This window comes from Arachis hypogaea, chromosome 3 (genome assembly GCF_003086295.3).
Source record: "Arachis hypogaea cultivar Tifrunner chromosome 3, arahy.Tifrunner.gnm2.J5K5, whole genome shotgun sequence".
NCBI lineage: Eukaryota > Viridiplantae > Streptophyta > Magnoliopsida > Fabales > Fabaceae > Arachis > Arachis hypogaea.
The window spans coordinates 142,000,805-142,016,793 of record NC_092038.1 but is presented as its reverse complement, the minus strand read 5'-3'; the positions used below and the strand labels follow the sequence as shown (position 1 = coordinate 142,016,793).

Genomic DNA, 15,989 nt, shown 5'->3' with positions numbered 1-15,989 from the left:
TTATATACATTAAATATTTTTAAAAAGTAAAACTTTTTTTTTCTTACAAAATTCTTTTATATTTAACTTTTTAACAATTACAAAAGAAATTTGGTAACTAAACTCTTCTTTATGCTTCAATTATCCAATAAAAATAAACTTTTGAAAAAAAATAAAAAATGATCTATCATTCAACGAATTCACTCTTCACTATCTTTTACAACACAATAATAATAATAATAATAATAATAATAATAATAATATATTAATAATATATTATTATTATTATTATTATTATTTATAACAAAACAATTAGACTCTTTTTCTTTTTTAATGAAGAATGAAAATAATAATTTGTGGGTATTTTAGTGGAGCTGCTAAATTCACTTCTTATCACTAAAATTTATATAAAATGTATAGATTCTCTTTTTAAACCATGTTGTATGCCAAAAGATCTCTTGTTGCAATTTTCTCTTATTATTTTCAAACTTTGAATTTGAAATTTTTGGTTGTCAGACTACTAACACCACCTTGTAACAAATAATTAGGCAATAACATTTGTAATAGTTCACATTGTAGAGAAAATTGTTATTAAAAATTTTAACAGGTATATTAATTTAAATTAATAGCAATGATTAATTTAATAATAATACATATGGATAAAATCGAAGGATGTAAAATAGGATTATTATTTTTGGCTTTATGATATATAAAATGATATGTTTAACTACTCTTAATTGAAAACCATGAATCTAAAACTAAGTATATTATTTGATAGAAATATATGGAAAAGTGGCATATATATATATATATATATATATATATATATATATGAAGAGAAGGTTTTATTTGGTGTAATAAAAGAATAACATTAATAAAGGATGTTAAGAAGAGATAATGCAATTAATGTGAATGACTCATCTATTATGAATGTTAGTTTGCGCGGGTAGGTGAGGCCGTGAGGCATGAGTATTTGGTTTTACTTAGATTCAGTTTGGGTAAACAGTTTAATTAAATTTTTTTGATAAAATAATTTAAATAATAAATAACTATATTAAAAGTAACTTATAAATAAGTTATTGAATAAAGGATAAATATGTCATTGACTTTTTTTTGTGGATATTTTTGTCCACAAAGAAAAAAAATACATTTAAGTCCCTCATTCCCGAAAAAACGTAGACATTTTAACCCTTTCGTTAAATTCAAGCGGTTGGACTAGACGGAAAAGTCTGACCTGACAGAAGTAGCGTTGACCTGGCTGTAACACCCAAATATTCAAATCCTTATACTCTAGTCATAAGTCAATGATATTACGGTGGTACAACCCTCAAGGTGGATTTTTATTACATAATTATAAGTATAATTGAAAGGAGTATTAGTCGAGAAGCCTGAAAAGAGTAAAAATAAAATCGCGAAGTCGTATCACTCACGCATCGACAACTAAAAGATAAAACGTGAAGTCGAAAGCGATATACAGATGAAGGCATCTAGGAGAATAAGAGAAGGACATTATATAGATATATATATAACATAAGTAAATAGCCACTAGTCGCGGCTTGCGAAGTTTAGGCCGGCTAGGGTACAGTATAAAAGTAGTTGATAACAGTATCTCATAATCTCTCTCAAAAGAAACATAAGAGCCTCTATAGACAAGTTCAAAAGAGTCCAATACATAATATAAGCTTTTCCAAATAAAGGTGGAGAGATTCTAAGCAAAATATAAAGTAGAGAATATAAAGATCTTCGCCACCTCTCAGATGAACCACAACTCACTTCTGAGCACCTGGACCTGCATCTGAAAAACAAGAGATATATACGGAATGAGAACCCCCGACCCATGAGTTTCCAGTATGGTAAAAGTACCAAATAAATACAATGCATTGTAATAAAAACTCACTAAGCATCCTAGACTTCCTTTCACCAAATATTCATCCTATGTTCTCGCTAATCCATAAATAGGCAACTGTCATAAGGGAATGCTAAATTTAATTCATATTCCTCATGCTTCCCAATTTTCTAACTCTCCAACAAATCAGAATCGGAATCATAAGCTAAACCATCACCAATTTCTTTGTCTCAGCAATTATATATCAATACTTCATATTCTCACTTAGAGCAAGTGAAATCACTTCACTGCGTCTACCCATAGAACTCAAATTATCTCAATATCAACCTGGAGCAGTGAAATCACTTCACTGCATCTACCCAGGGAACTCAAATTGTCACATTCAGTAATCATCATTTTAAATTAATCATATCATTATTCCATCTCAACAAGAACAACCCTTAGCGTCAACCGACACCAGCATGAGGGATCTCTCAGTTGTACAAACACAATCAATACAGACAAGTAATACACAATTAAGGTACAAGTAGAACATATAGCATATAGTCAGGTAACATAGCATATATGATATAGCAATCCAAACAAATAGGCAAACTCAAATAATTCAAACATATGCAAATGATGTATGCCTCCCCTATGGCTGATGAGTCTCATCTGTCGGTTATAAAGCCAACCCGACAAGTCCTGATAACTAACCATTGGACTGTCTCTCTGTCGTGCGTTCCCAACTCGAGTTATTCACAATCATAATCATAATCACACAACTAAAAAATTTAAAATATCTCATAATTTTATTAATAATAAAAAAATTATTTATATATGTAATTATGTATTAACAGGTCAAGGTAGGCCTGACAAGCCAATAAGATTAATTAGTGAGTTTGGGCTTTGCCTATTAACATAATAAGGTTTTTATAAGAATTTGAGTCTGTGTCTATTTTATAACAGGTCAGGTCAGACTAGGTCAAACACAGGCCAGGCTACAAGCTCATAGCAGACCGTTTGGCCTTTTTTCGTGAACATGCATTCATCTAAAAGGAGATAAATTCTTTTTTGTTTTGTAGCAGTTTCTTCTTTATGTGTTTTTGTAAGCCTTTAGTCTTTGCTGTATTATTGATGTAGGATGTTTTGTGTTTTGTTTTGACTTGATTGGTTTTGATTGATTATTTATTTTCGATAATAATGTCAAAGAAAATTTTAATTAATCAAAGATCAATCTTTATATATTTTTTTTTATTTTGGATCGAAGTTGTAATTCAATAATAATTTTTTTAAATTATTAATTTACTAAAATTAAATTCTAAAAAAATTAATTAATAAATTTTGTATACAACTAAGTTCATAATTGTGATTATTTTTTACTAGAGAAACAAACTAGTAATTTTTTCTCATCCCACCGAAAAATGAAATTAATAATTACTAATTTACTCTGGGATAAGTGACAGAATTTTTTGTATGCTGCAACAAGATTAGTGACAGGTTAATGTTACTTAAATTTGAATTAACTGAAATTTGCTTACCCAAATAAATACTCATTACATGTCATGATGATGAGTAAAGCTGTCACCCTAAATATTTCCCACCCTAATTTGATGGCTTCTGATTAGTGGCTCACTGGCACATTCTTGGCCCATTTGCTTATGTCTCCAACCCTTTCTTCTAAATATGACTCTGAATCATTGATTGATATAACCACAAAAGAAATTACTCTCTATCTCAATAATCAACTAGTCAACTACCACATACATATATAATCATGAATTTACTTTTGAATTTTGATACAATATCAATGCAAAATAATTTTATACTTACATTCAATTAGATAATATTAAATTAATAAAAATAATTAATTTTTATATTAATGATATAAATAATTATTTAAAAATTAAATATAATTAAAGAATTATGTAAAATATTATACTGTCTGAATATATTAAAATTAAAATTTATAATTATTTTCATTGAACAACCTTCCTTTGCTTGCTTTGCTTATCAAATATTTCTCAACCGTCCCTTTAATTATTTTATTAGTACTTTTTTTTATAAAAATTATCATTTGTATGTACGCTTGTATTACACTGCATGTGCTTTTGCCCTTTATTATTATTGTTATTACTATTTTTCTTTTTCTCTTTGAATATTCCTTCCTTTTTTTTTTTTGGGTTCTTTTTACAGATAGATACTTGCAAAATTCTCTTCTATTTTCATCCAGAAAAAAAAAATTGAAATATAAACATAAAAGGAAAAAAGGAAGGGAAAATCTGAATTCTGAAGAACATTCTGAAAACGAAGGAGAAGATTGAGTTCCCCCATTTCCTGAATTGTGAACCTCGTGATCTCTGTTTCCCAACCATACACACACGTTTTTGTTTGTTTCTGAATTCATTTCTCTGTTGCAAAAAAGCTTCATCCTTTATCTAAAGGGGTTTCCCCAACAAAACAGAAGAAAAGGAAAGGGCATTACTTGCAAAAGGTTTCCTCGTTCATCTTCTCAATTCAATCATCGAATGAACGAGATTCAGAACTGGGTCTTCTCCATCACCATGGGCAGAGTAATCAGGAAAATGGGGTTTCTTTTGATACCCAGATGAGCATGTCTTCTTTTTACCTTATCCTCTTTCTGCATAAGGAAACACGTTATGCAACAGAAAACAACCACCTTTGTGTCTATTCGGTTCATAACATGATTGTATTTTATTGAGTTATTGTTATATTACGAGGGAAGCTTCAAGAATTGGTGTTGTTTTTTCAGATTTGTTGGAGGGTGTTAGTTTTCTCATTTTGAATCATTGTTGTTGTTATTATTGTTATTATGTTCAAACAGATACTCAATAAGCTTCCTCGTAAGTCATCTAAAGGTTCTGAACATGGTGGAAGTGGAAACCATGTTCATTCAAAACAGGGGAATTCTTCTTCTGCATTGCATGGAAATTCTGATTTAGATGCAGGGCATCATCAGAATCATGGTAATGTTGCATCATCGGGTTTGAATGGGGATTTGATGTCTCTCTATGACGAACCATTGCCTACATTCAGGGATGTTCACAGTTCTGAGAAGCAGGCTTTGTTTGTGAAGAAGCTAAGGTTGTGCACGGTTGTTTTTGACTTCACTGACCTTTCAAAGAACCTCAATGAGAAGGAGATTAAGCGGCAGACATTGGTGGAATTGGTGGATTATGTGACCTCTGCGCATGGCAAGTTTACCGAAGTGGTGACATTGGAGGTTGTGAAAATGGTGTCTGCTAATATATTCAGAACATTGAGTCCTGAGCCGCGCGATAGCAAATTCGTTGAAGGCCTTGAGGCGGAGGACGATGAGCCTTCGATGGATGCTGCATGGCCTCACTTGCAAGTTGTGTATGAACTTTTTCTGAGGTTTGTTGCATCACCTGAACTGGATGCAAAGTTGGCTAAGAGGTACATTAATCAGTCCCTCATTTTAAAGCTGTTGGAGTTGTTTGACTCCGAAGATCCCAGAGAAAGGGAGTACCTAAAGATGACTTTGCATCGCATCTATGGCAAGTTCATGGTTCATCGCCCGTTCATTAGGAAAGCCATCAATAATGTCTTCTTCAGTTTGATTTTTGAGACGGAGAAACATAATGGGATTGCTGAGCTCCTTGAAATACTGGGCAGCATCATTAATGGTTTTGCTTTGCCATTGAAAGAAGAGCATAAACTGTTCCTTGTTCGTGCATTGATTCCGTTGCACAAACCAAAATGCTTAGCAATGTATCATCAGCAATTATCTTACTGCATTACTCAATTTGTAGAGAAAGATTGCAAACTCGCAGATGCCATCATTAGGGGATTGTTGAAGTACTGGCCAATAACCAGTAGTTCAAAGGAAGTTATGTTCCTCGGAGAGTTGGAAGAAATCTTGGAAGTAACTCAACCTCCAGAATTCCAGCGCTGTATGGTGCCATTGTTTCGGCGTATTGCCCGTTGTTTGAACAGCCCACACTTTCAGGTAGGGAATTCTTAATGCTCTTGTACTCCCTTTTTGTTGTTTCTGGCTTTCTGCCTTTTGATATTCATTTGTTTGTTCCAGTCAAGAATCCATATTACTCACCAACCAAAGGTTTTATTGCTTATATCTTTGGGTCTATATTTTCAATTTAACAACAACAAATTAAAAAGCAACAATAATAAAGACATTGTGAAGTTTTTTGTTTCCTTGAGCCATATCTCCATGAACGTGTTAGTGTTTGAACCTCGTCTTGTATGAGCACTGTGAGTTTACAAGAAATCTTAGTTGTTCCTCACTGCTTACAGAGTGCACAATTCTGCTAAATATGCAGAGGATAATTAAGGATGCTGATTACAAAACCTGTATGGAAAAGATTTTAAGAAATTAAAACCAATGGTGGTATGCAATTTTCATGATTGGAGATTTTGATCTTGCTGGAAACTTGTAAAGGTTATTCGATAATATGCTATAATGTATTGTATTGTGTGTTTTATGTTTCTATTAAGCCGTTAACGTGCTGGTCCCAACTCTCTCAGGCACCCCATTCCTTCCTCCCTCATAAAATTTCCTTAATATGCACTCTCATTTGGAAGCTCTTTGTACTTGAAGCATTGAGTTTGACCAGACATTGTGAAAATTAGTTTTAATTTAGAGTAAGAATGTAGGAAGTATTAAACTCTTGATCACTAGGTTCATGAGGATAGATTTCCCAAAAGCTTAGGTTGTTAAGTGAATTCCTGATGACTGGATGTCAATCGTATTCGTTAGAATGTAGCAAGATTGATTTCATTTCTAGCATATGACTCACTTTAGCACATCTTTTTCCTAGTAATTTAGGAAAGTTCCTCTTTAAATTTATGTCTTATGCGTTAGAGGTCACCTCTGTATCACTTTCATATTGTGTGACTTCGCACTTCTAACTTGTTATTTACAATATTTGACTGTTAGAAGTTAATGCTGTGAATTGTGATCCACATAAGCTATATGTTTGTGATTTTACTTCCAAATATCAGATATTGTTGACTATCAATATGCTTAAATGAATCTAATTAATTGGCCTTGTAGTGTAAATCTCATCAAGCAACGCCAATGATATGAAATCATTAAAATATAGTTGTCATTTATCATAAACCTATGGCCTAGCTTCAGCTGCATTATACTATTCTACGTACATTAAATCTCATGTTTTAACTGTGTCAGGTGGCTGAACGAGCTTTGTTCTTGTGGAATAATGATCACATTCAGAGCTTAATCAAACAAAATCGTAAAGTAATTCTTCCCATTATCTTCCCTGCATTGGAGAAAAATACTAGAAATCACTGGAACCAGGTTGTCCATAGTTTGACCTTAAACGTGCGGAAGATCTTTTATGATCTTGATCCTGATCTATTCAAGGACTGTGTGCTAGAATATGACAAATATGAAGCAAAGCAAGATGAAGCCACTGCAAGACGTGTAGCCACTTGGAAACAATTAGAGGAACTTGCTGTAAAGAAGGCTGCAAGTAGTGAAGCCGTGCTTGTTCAATAACCCATTATTAGATCTGCAGGTTAGTTAGAACTGGGATATTTATTCTGCTCTATTAACTGATAATTTTAAGGAATTTTGTAGTATTTTAATATTTTTCATGCAATGGATTGGTGAATAGGAGTAGAGAACCAATTTGTTGAATGTTTCCTAGCTCCCGGGTGGCAGCCAAAGCTAATGTTCGATATAAAATATCGTTTTATATCGAGACTCGGCACATTTAAACCCTTAATCCTTTTTTTATAACTTCTGAGAGTGTACCTTGCAAACCTTGTGATCTAACTTAAACCCAGTTTGTATCAAACCTGTAGGGGCAACATGATGTAGAATTTGGTCAAACCATGATAAATCCTGTTCATGTAAAGGTTAAAGTCTGTAGCTTCCTATGTGACTGGCTCTAAAGTCAGCCTATGCCACTTGAAATTTTAAACTCTGTTAAGTGAAATATGTGATGCCTTAAGGGTATGCTTGTGAGTTGAAAGCATAATCAGAAAGAGAGGGAAGAGAAGGGCTTAAAGAATAGAGAGTAAAATAGACCCCCCCCCCCCCCCCCCCTTTTGCTTATTAAGGCATTCCCTTCCCTCCTTTCCTCTCCAAGATCCTAACTTGCAAGCACATCCTAAAGGGAATTCATTCCTTGAAGTATTTTGGATTCTTCATTATTACAAGAACAATGGCATAGTGTACTTTGAATTTATGTCTAAATCCTTCAGTTTATCTTTTCAGCTTCCTGAAGAAACGTAGTATTTGGGTGCTCCTTGATGGAACTGTCTTCATGGATAATGGGATGTATGGTTTTGAGATATTATGCAGCATGTAACACAGCAGCACAAGAGTGTATACAACAGTAACAACAACTGAGTGGCTGTGCTGCTTGATGTTGGTGGCATGGATGGTGAGTTTGCATATAAGCAATACTCCTTGCCAAATTATTGTGATTCAATTTTGATTTCTCTTTGTCCATATAAAAATTTATACTAACATCAAATCATATATTGTCATCTCAATAAAAGAGTTTGACCAAACTCTTAATGAGGTGACAATACATGATTAATGGTCAATTCTGTTGTCATTGTTATATTTGAGAAAGTTGGCTTTTTTCCTTTATATTTTTTTTGGAGGAAACATTACTACCCTACTTGAAGTTGTTGTAATGTAATTATATGACTAATTGAAGAAAACTCGAGATGTATTTTGCCACCATTATAAATTACAACTCTCTTTTCAACATTTTCTGTCACAATCACTTGTTATCTAATGTGGATATGGGACTCAAAAGTCAAGACTCGAGGGTATATATCTTCCTTCTTGATACAAAAATAACTGGCTGATGTTATATTTAATTGAGAATGTAAGTCAACGAAGTAACACACGCCTTTGAAATAAGATAATTACTATTACTACGAGACTTCATCCATCAGTTTACCTTGAAGATATATCTATACAAGTGTTAAAAGGAATTTGATCCCACACAAAGGTTTAAACTTTAAAGGGTACACAACTGAAAAGAATTAATGGAAAAAAAAAAAAAAGAAAGAAAAGAAAGGAGAAACAGTAGATTTTAATGCAGGATGCATGGTTAATTGGTTTTAGACAATGCTATGATGTATTGGCATTTAAACGGTGTTTGATGCTCCAAATTTTGATCAACAATAACATTTCCCTGATTTTTTATTCCTGAAAAGAATTCATCCGAAGTTAGTAGAGTTATAAAATGATAAAATAAAAAATTAATTACTATGAAATTTGTAATTTTTATTTTATATTATCTAAAGATAATTGGATTATTATTTTTTTTACTTGTTAATTTTCTCATTTTAAAAGAATTTGATCATTTACTTTTATAATTTAATTTTAATGTACTATCAGTATAAAATAGTTTTACATATGTATCCTGTAATGTCACATTAGTAAAAATCATAGTTATCAGAACTGAATCAGTAATTAACCCGATCAGAATACTGATTACCGAATTATTGGGTTACTGGTTGAACCGTCGGATCACTGGTTGAACCGTCAACCCAGTTATAATTAAATAATTATAAAAAATTTTAACTTTTTTATAATAAGTATTTTTTTAATTATTTTTATTACTAATATAATTATTTTTAAATTTTAATAATTTATTAATTAGTTTATACGAATTATGTTATTAGATACTATAATTATTTATTGAAAATAATATTAGTATACATCATATAATTAAAAAATAAATTGTGAATAATAAAATGATTATTTATTTATTTTTTAATTTATAAGTATTTAATAAAATTTATATTTATATTAATAATTAATATAATTAAAATTAAAATTAAATAAAAAATTTATGTAATGTTGACTAAATATTTTTAATATATATATTAGTTAGCACTTATCTTAATAACAAGCAATATAATCTAATGGTAAAGAAGTAACTCTGCATGGATATATATAGATTATTTTCTTGTAGCCCATTAGTATATTTATAGAGCATCTCTTTCACACTTCTATTGAAGGGCTGGTGCACCATAGATCCAGGCGGGTCAGACTCTTGTAGTCTCCTGGTACATTTATAAAGCGTTTCTTCCACACTTCTGCTGAGGGGCTAGTGCACCGTAGATTCGAGTGGGTCAGAACGGGTGATCCGAGTTTGACCGATTTTCATCGAATCATATCAGATTTGACTGATTCGATAAAGAGAACGGTGTTTGGCTTGGATCGAATCGATTTTAGGTTTGATTTACTGATTTTTTGGTCGAATAGGTCGATTTGAGGCTAGTGCACCGTAGATCCGGGTGGGTCAGAACGGGTGATCCAAGTTTGACTGATTTTCATCGGGTCATACCAAATTTGACTGGTTCGATAGAGAGAACGGTGTTTGGCTTGGATCGAATTGGTTTTAAGTTTGGTTTACTGATTTTTTGGTCGAATAGGTCGATCTGGTCCGAATTTGATAACTATAGTAAAAATAACTATCTTTTTTATATTAATCACGTGAATAGTCATCCAAAAAAATAAATGCATCAAAATTAAACTCTTATTTTTACTTTTTTCTGAACTCTCGAATCTTCGACGACTACCTTCCTTAGCCCTTGACGGATCCACCCCCTTGTGTAACTCTATTGCACCACCAACCACCCAACTGCTATATTGTGCCGGGTAAAACAAAAGTGAATATTATTATTCTTATTTTGATCATTTTACTTCTATGTTTAATACATTTTTTTTGTATATAACTTAGTTATATTTCAGTTTAATAATTAATTAGTTATACATGTTCATGATTAGAAAAAACAATACTATAGTAAAATTTTTATAAAAATAAGGGTTGAATAAGTTGTGAGTCTCTATAAAATCTTTCTTTTGTTAATTTGACTCTCCATAAAAAATAAGCTTGTGTTTTTGGCCATATTATTTTTAAAGTGAGTTATTTACATGCCAACAAAAGTCACCTAACATATACTAAATCCAACATAATCATTTTTTCCCAGAAAAGAAATGACTTAACCATCATCATAATAATTTGGAGGGACCTGAACTGAATGATAAAAACCAAAATAATTAATTTTTGAAAATTCTAAAGAACAAAATAAAATTTTCAAACTGTATAGTACTTAAACCAAACAAAACATAGTATAAAAAAAATTATGAGAATTGAAAACTTAACCATAAAAATTATTGCATACAAACAGTAGGAATTACAAGGAAGAAGAAAACACTGTAGGGGAATAAATCTTCAATTTAATTTTTCAATTAACGAAGTCGTATAATATTTTATTTATCATTCCTCCTCTAGACAGGAGATGTGACACTCCAATTTGCATAATTTACATAATGAAAAATTATAGATTACCTTATCCTCTCATTATTTTGAAAAGATAATTTTTAAAAGAAAATCGGGTACAAATCCATAAGGTGAGATGGCATGTAATTACAGAAAGCCCAAAGAGATGTTGCAATTAAATAACCAAAAGTCCAAAACTCCAAAAGTGAAAGGGTTTATCAAGGAGGTCCCAATTTTGGTTTTATCATCTTTGCTTTACTTTTATATTTTTTTATTTAATAAATTTAATTTTAATGTACTATTTATATAAAATAATTTTATATAATATTAAATTAATAAAAATAATTATCTTCTTTACATTAAAAAACAGATATGATTAGCTAATGAGTTATAACTCAAATGGCATAGTTTTTTCATATTCAATTCAAGAGTTACTAATTCGACTCTCATATCTTTGATAAAAAAAAAAAAAAAAACAGATATCATTACCGCTTTACATGGATAAAAATTAAAATCTTATTTGATTTGGATGATATTTCATTATTTCGTGGGGTCCTTTCCGGCTTTCCCCCCTCCTTCTTCCGCTTGTCTTCAAATTGCTTCAACTGGAAACAATCAAAAGATTCTTCTTTTCCCAATTTTCCTTTCTCTTTCTCACTCGTGTTTCAATTTCCCGCTACTGGGCAAGTTCTTAAACTCACTAGAACCAACTTCACTTCTCTCACACGCTTTTGACTTTTGTCCCATAACTTGATGATGCCATTTGAATGAAGGAATTATGCACGAGTACAACGTTGCTGTTCTGGATCACACGCTCATCACTTAATTTTCCATCTACCTCACGATTATTGGAGAAAGGTTAGTATGCTTTTGAAATCTTTGTATTGATACTGGAGATGGAACTGTGCCGAGTTCCACTGATAGAAAAAAGAGGGGAAAAATGTTATCTTTTACCCTAGTGAAGTCACAACTTGGTTAATTTCTATTGAGTTGAGTACTTGAGTTCAGAAGGTGTAAATTAAGGTTCTTTATTGCTTTTCAGGCAAAAGGGTTTTCCGTTTTCCCTAGTTTGTGACGATGACGAGGTTTCAGCATAAACGGTTCTGCTTTGATGCTTCTGGTTGCTGTCTAAATCATTATTTGGGAACTGCCACTGGTCCTACATCTTCCTTGTGTTTCAATTTGTACAGCTCCTTTTTGTGTGTGTCTATATGCTGACTTGAAGAGTATTTTAGTTATGCTTCTGGGTTTAGCTCCTTCACTGTGAAAAGCTTGGATAGGTGTTGCATTGGATGCATCACCAAAGGGTGAAAATATATCTGACTTTGGTTGGAGGTTTATCTGTTGTTTAGTGTTAGCTTAGATTTGAAATTATGATCAAACAGATACTGGGCAAGCTTCCTCGGAAGCCATCTAGGTCTGCTGACAATCGTGAATTTGGGGCTTCATCAACCCCGTCCCTGATTACGGCTGATCCTGGACTTATGACTAATGAAGCAATAGTGTCGAATAGCGCATCTGTCTCCAACCCTGATGCTGCTTTCAGGTCAGCATATAATCATGGGAGTAAAGTTCATGCGGGTGTAAACTCAAAACTAAATGGTAATTCAATAAGTTCCCCTTATGAAGCGTTGCCTAGTTTTAGGGATGTTGTAAACTCTGAGAAGCAAAGCTTATTTATCAGAAAACTGAAGTTGTGCTCTGCAGTTTTTGACTTCACCGACCCGACGAAGAATTTAAAGGAAAAAGAAATCAAAAGACAGACATTGCTTGAGCTGGTGGAATATGTCACTTCTGTAAATGGAAAATTTACTGAAACTGTTATGCAAGAAGTTATCCAGATGGTATCTGCTAACTTATTTAGGTCACTTAATCCACAGCCCCGTGAGAACAAGGTTCTAGAAGCATTTGATCTGGAAGATGAGGAACCACTGGTAGACCCGGCCTGGTCTCACTTGCAAATTGTGTATGAATTTCTTCTGAGGTTTGTTGCATCTCCTGAGACTGATGCAAAGCTGGCTAAGAAATACATTGATCACTCGTTCGTTCTCAGATTGTTAGATCTCTTTGATTCTGAGGACCCTAGGGAGAGGGAATATCTGAAAACTATCCTGCATCGGATCTATGGAAAGTTTATGGTTCATCGCCCATTTATTAGGAAATCTATCAACAACATATTCTTCCGATTTATTTTTGAAACAGAAAAGTTTAATGGGATTGCTGAGCTTCTTGAGGTATTGGGAAGTATAATTAACGGATTTGCATTGCCACTCAAAGAAGAGCACAAATTGTTTCTTGTTCGTGCTTTAATCCCTCTTCATAAACCAAAATGCTTGGCTATGTACCATCAGCAGTTGTCATACTGCATTTTGCAGTTTGTTGAAAAGGACTGCAAGCTTGCAGATACTGTTATAAGGGGTTTGTTGAAATACTGGCCAATCACTAATAGCTCAAAAGAAGTCATGTTTCTCACTGAGCTAGAGGAAGTTCTGGAAGCTACTCAGCCACCAGAATTCCAAAGATGCATGGTGCCTCTGTTCTACCAAATTTCCCGTTGCCTGGGTAGCTCACACTTTCAGGTAAATGACCAATTATAGTGTAATCAGCTTATACTTCTGCTCTGTTTGTGTTGCAAATCTATTGTGGAAGATTGTTTTCCAAAGTTGAATGCATTCTCATGCTGGTGATTCTTGCATGCTCTGATTGTAAGTTTGTAATATATCTTACTTTATTTAAAGTTAACCCAATTATACAGATCCAATCTTTGTGCCAGAGGCTGTATTGGGGTTGGTCAGTGAATATCGTGGATAACTGGATAGTTCACAGGAATTTCACATATGCTATAGTTTGGCATGCCTGATATTATTTTAGACATTTTCTTTTTAAGTCAATGGAGGGGGCAATTGCTTGAAAAAGTAGGTCCAACTTCTTATGGTTTTATCACCTTTCTTCCTGAGTTAACCTCATGCAAAATAACTTGATCTGGTTGTAATTTCCTAATTCATTTGGATCCATTGACATGTAGCTTGTTACAAATGGCAAAATATGAGATGTTGAAATTTGCCAAATTCTAGCTTTAGTTATCTCATTTTTAGTAAATGGTCTTCACCTTTAATGATCGATTGGGCAATAGTCACTTTTTAACCTGCTAGTGGAAAAAGGAATAATATTTGGTTTGAGGAAGCATTTACACCAGAAGTGTCTCAATATGGTGTTTTTTTCTCTTCATAGGCACTTTCTGGTTTTTTTCATTAAAGGGAGACACAGGTCTATAATACCTAATGGCAATAGAAAAGTTATTCAAAAGGAGTGTGTATTCTTTTGCAGGTGGCAGAGAGGGCTCTATACTTGTGGAACAATGAACATATTGAGAGTTTAATCAGACAAAACCGGAAAGTAATACTGCCTATTGTATTCCCTGCATTGGAGAAAAGTAGCACTTCCCATTGGAATCAACTAGTCAAGAACTTATCCCTTAATGTTCGTAAAATCCTGTTGGACGCTGACCCCGAGTTCTTTGAGGAGTGCTTGAATAAGTTCCGAGAGGACGAAGCGATTCTGGAAGAGGGGAAACTAAAACACGAAGCCACGTGGAAGCTCATAGAAGAGGTTGCTGCAGCAAAGCTCGAAAAGCAATGAGACAATTCTCTGTCTCTATCACTGTATCCGCCCAAGCATGTCTAGGACTCAATTTTTCATTGGCTTGCTGGCATTAATGGTTCATGTTCTACACAAGGTTAAATTTCATTTGCTTGCTGTTCTTGCCTGTATTTGAATTGTTCAATTTTAGAAAGGATGCTGCAACTGAGCCCAACATTATGTGATGGAGGAAGGGTCACTGGTGGTTACTTGTTTTGAACACCACATTCCTGATATTATTAATGTACTTTGTAGATTCAGCTATAGTTCTCCGACTCAGGTATTCTTACATGCTCAGACATATATTTGCATTATTCAGTCTGGTTACATATGTATGTATTACATACAACAGACCTATTACTTGTTTGTCACTGGAATTTGTATTTTTCCTTCCATGCATAAATGGCTCTACCTGAAGGGGCTAGTCACCAAGGAGAATCCACCATAATGAATGATGAGCCACGTGTTCAATGTGCATATATTATATCGTTATAATAATTGTAAAAGCTCACATGCAGTTGTCTTATGTGAAAATAGTTGAGAATGATAGATGATTTAATGTGTTTGACTAAATTGTCATTTAACGGTTTTCAACTATTAACTTCACATGAAGACAACTGTATGTGAGTTTTCATCTATAATGATATGTTATCTCGTGTATGCGACACATCTCCAACCTTTAATTAAAATTTCCAACTTTTCTTTTAAGAGAACTCAGATAAAAAAAAAAAACAAGTATTTGGTCAGTATTTAATTTTGAGATGGGGTTAAATGGGGGGTAATCTACCAAAATAGTGTGTGTAGAAGAGAGGGATTAGTGTGTTTTTTAAATTAAAAGGGAGGGGAATAAGAGGAAGACCATGGAAGTTCTCGCATTCTCTTTTTCTACTGTGGAGTGTAATCAGTGTATTGATTATTGGAGTGTGTGTGAATTGTGAAGGCCAAAGAAAAATCCGAAAGGACAACCGGAAAAGCCTGCATTTCGGGGGGAAAAAAACAAAATAACAATTTTCGAAAAGAAATGAAAATAAAGTCCTTTTTCTCTCTGCAAATGGGTCGGTATTTCATATCATCATATGAACACATTTTCATTTACACATGATATTATGAAGCATTAGATGTTTGATATGTTTAAGTTAATATATATGATTAAATTATGTAATAATCTACAATATCATTTTCAGGGAAAATGTTTTTATGATAATAATCACCTTTCAACAATTTTACTTATATTCTCTAGCCGTATTTAGTTTCTATAAAATAGA

The 15,989-nt window shown here is 32.9% G+C and overlaps 2 protein-coding genes across 2 annotated transcripts; both read left to right on the top strand.

Annotated features, from left to right (window-relative positions):
• Positions 1-3,884: 3,884 nt before the first annotated feature.
• On the top strand, positions 3,885-8,552 carry LOC112734814 (serine/threonine protein phosphatase 2A 59 kDa regulatory subunit B' eta isoform). Its single transcript, XM_025784279.3, has 3 exons — positions 3,885-5,795; positions 6,996-7,344; positions 8,049-8,552. Exons 1-2 carry the CDS (start codon positions 4,638-4,640, stop codon positions 7,323-7,325), a joined length of 1,488 nt encoding a protein of 495 aa, XP_025640064.1. The 5' UTR covers positions 3,885-4,637; the 3' UTR covers positions 7,326-7,344; positions 8,049-8,552.
• A 3,020-nt stretch (positions 8,553-11,572) lies between these two features.
• On the top strand, positions 11,573-15,201 carry LOC112734812 (serine/threonine protein phosphatase 2A 59 kDa regulatory subunit B' eta isoform). Its single transcript, XM_025784277.3, has 3 exons — positions 11,573-11,943; positions 12,128-13,664; positions 14,413-15,201. Exons 2-3 carry the CDS (start codon positions 12,459-12,461, stop codon positions 14,722-14,724), a joined length of 1,518 nt encoding a protein of 505 aa, XP_025640062.1. The 5' UTR covers positions 11,573-11,943; positions 12,128-12,458; the 3' UTR covers positions 14,725-15,201.
• The last annotated feature ends 788 nt before the right edge of the window (positions 15,202-15,989 follow it).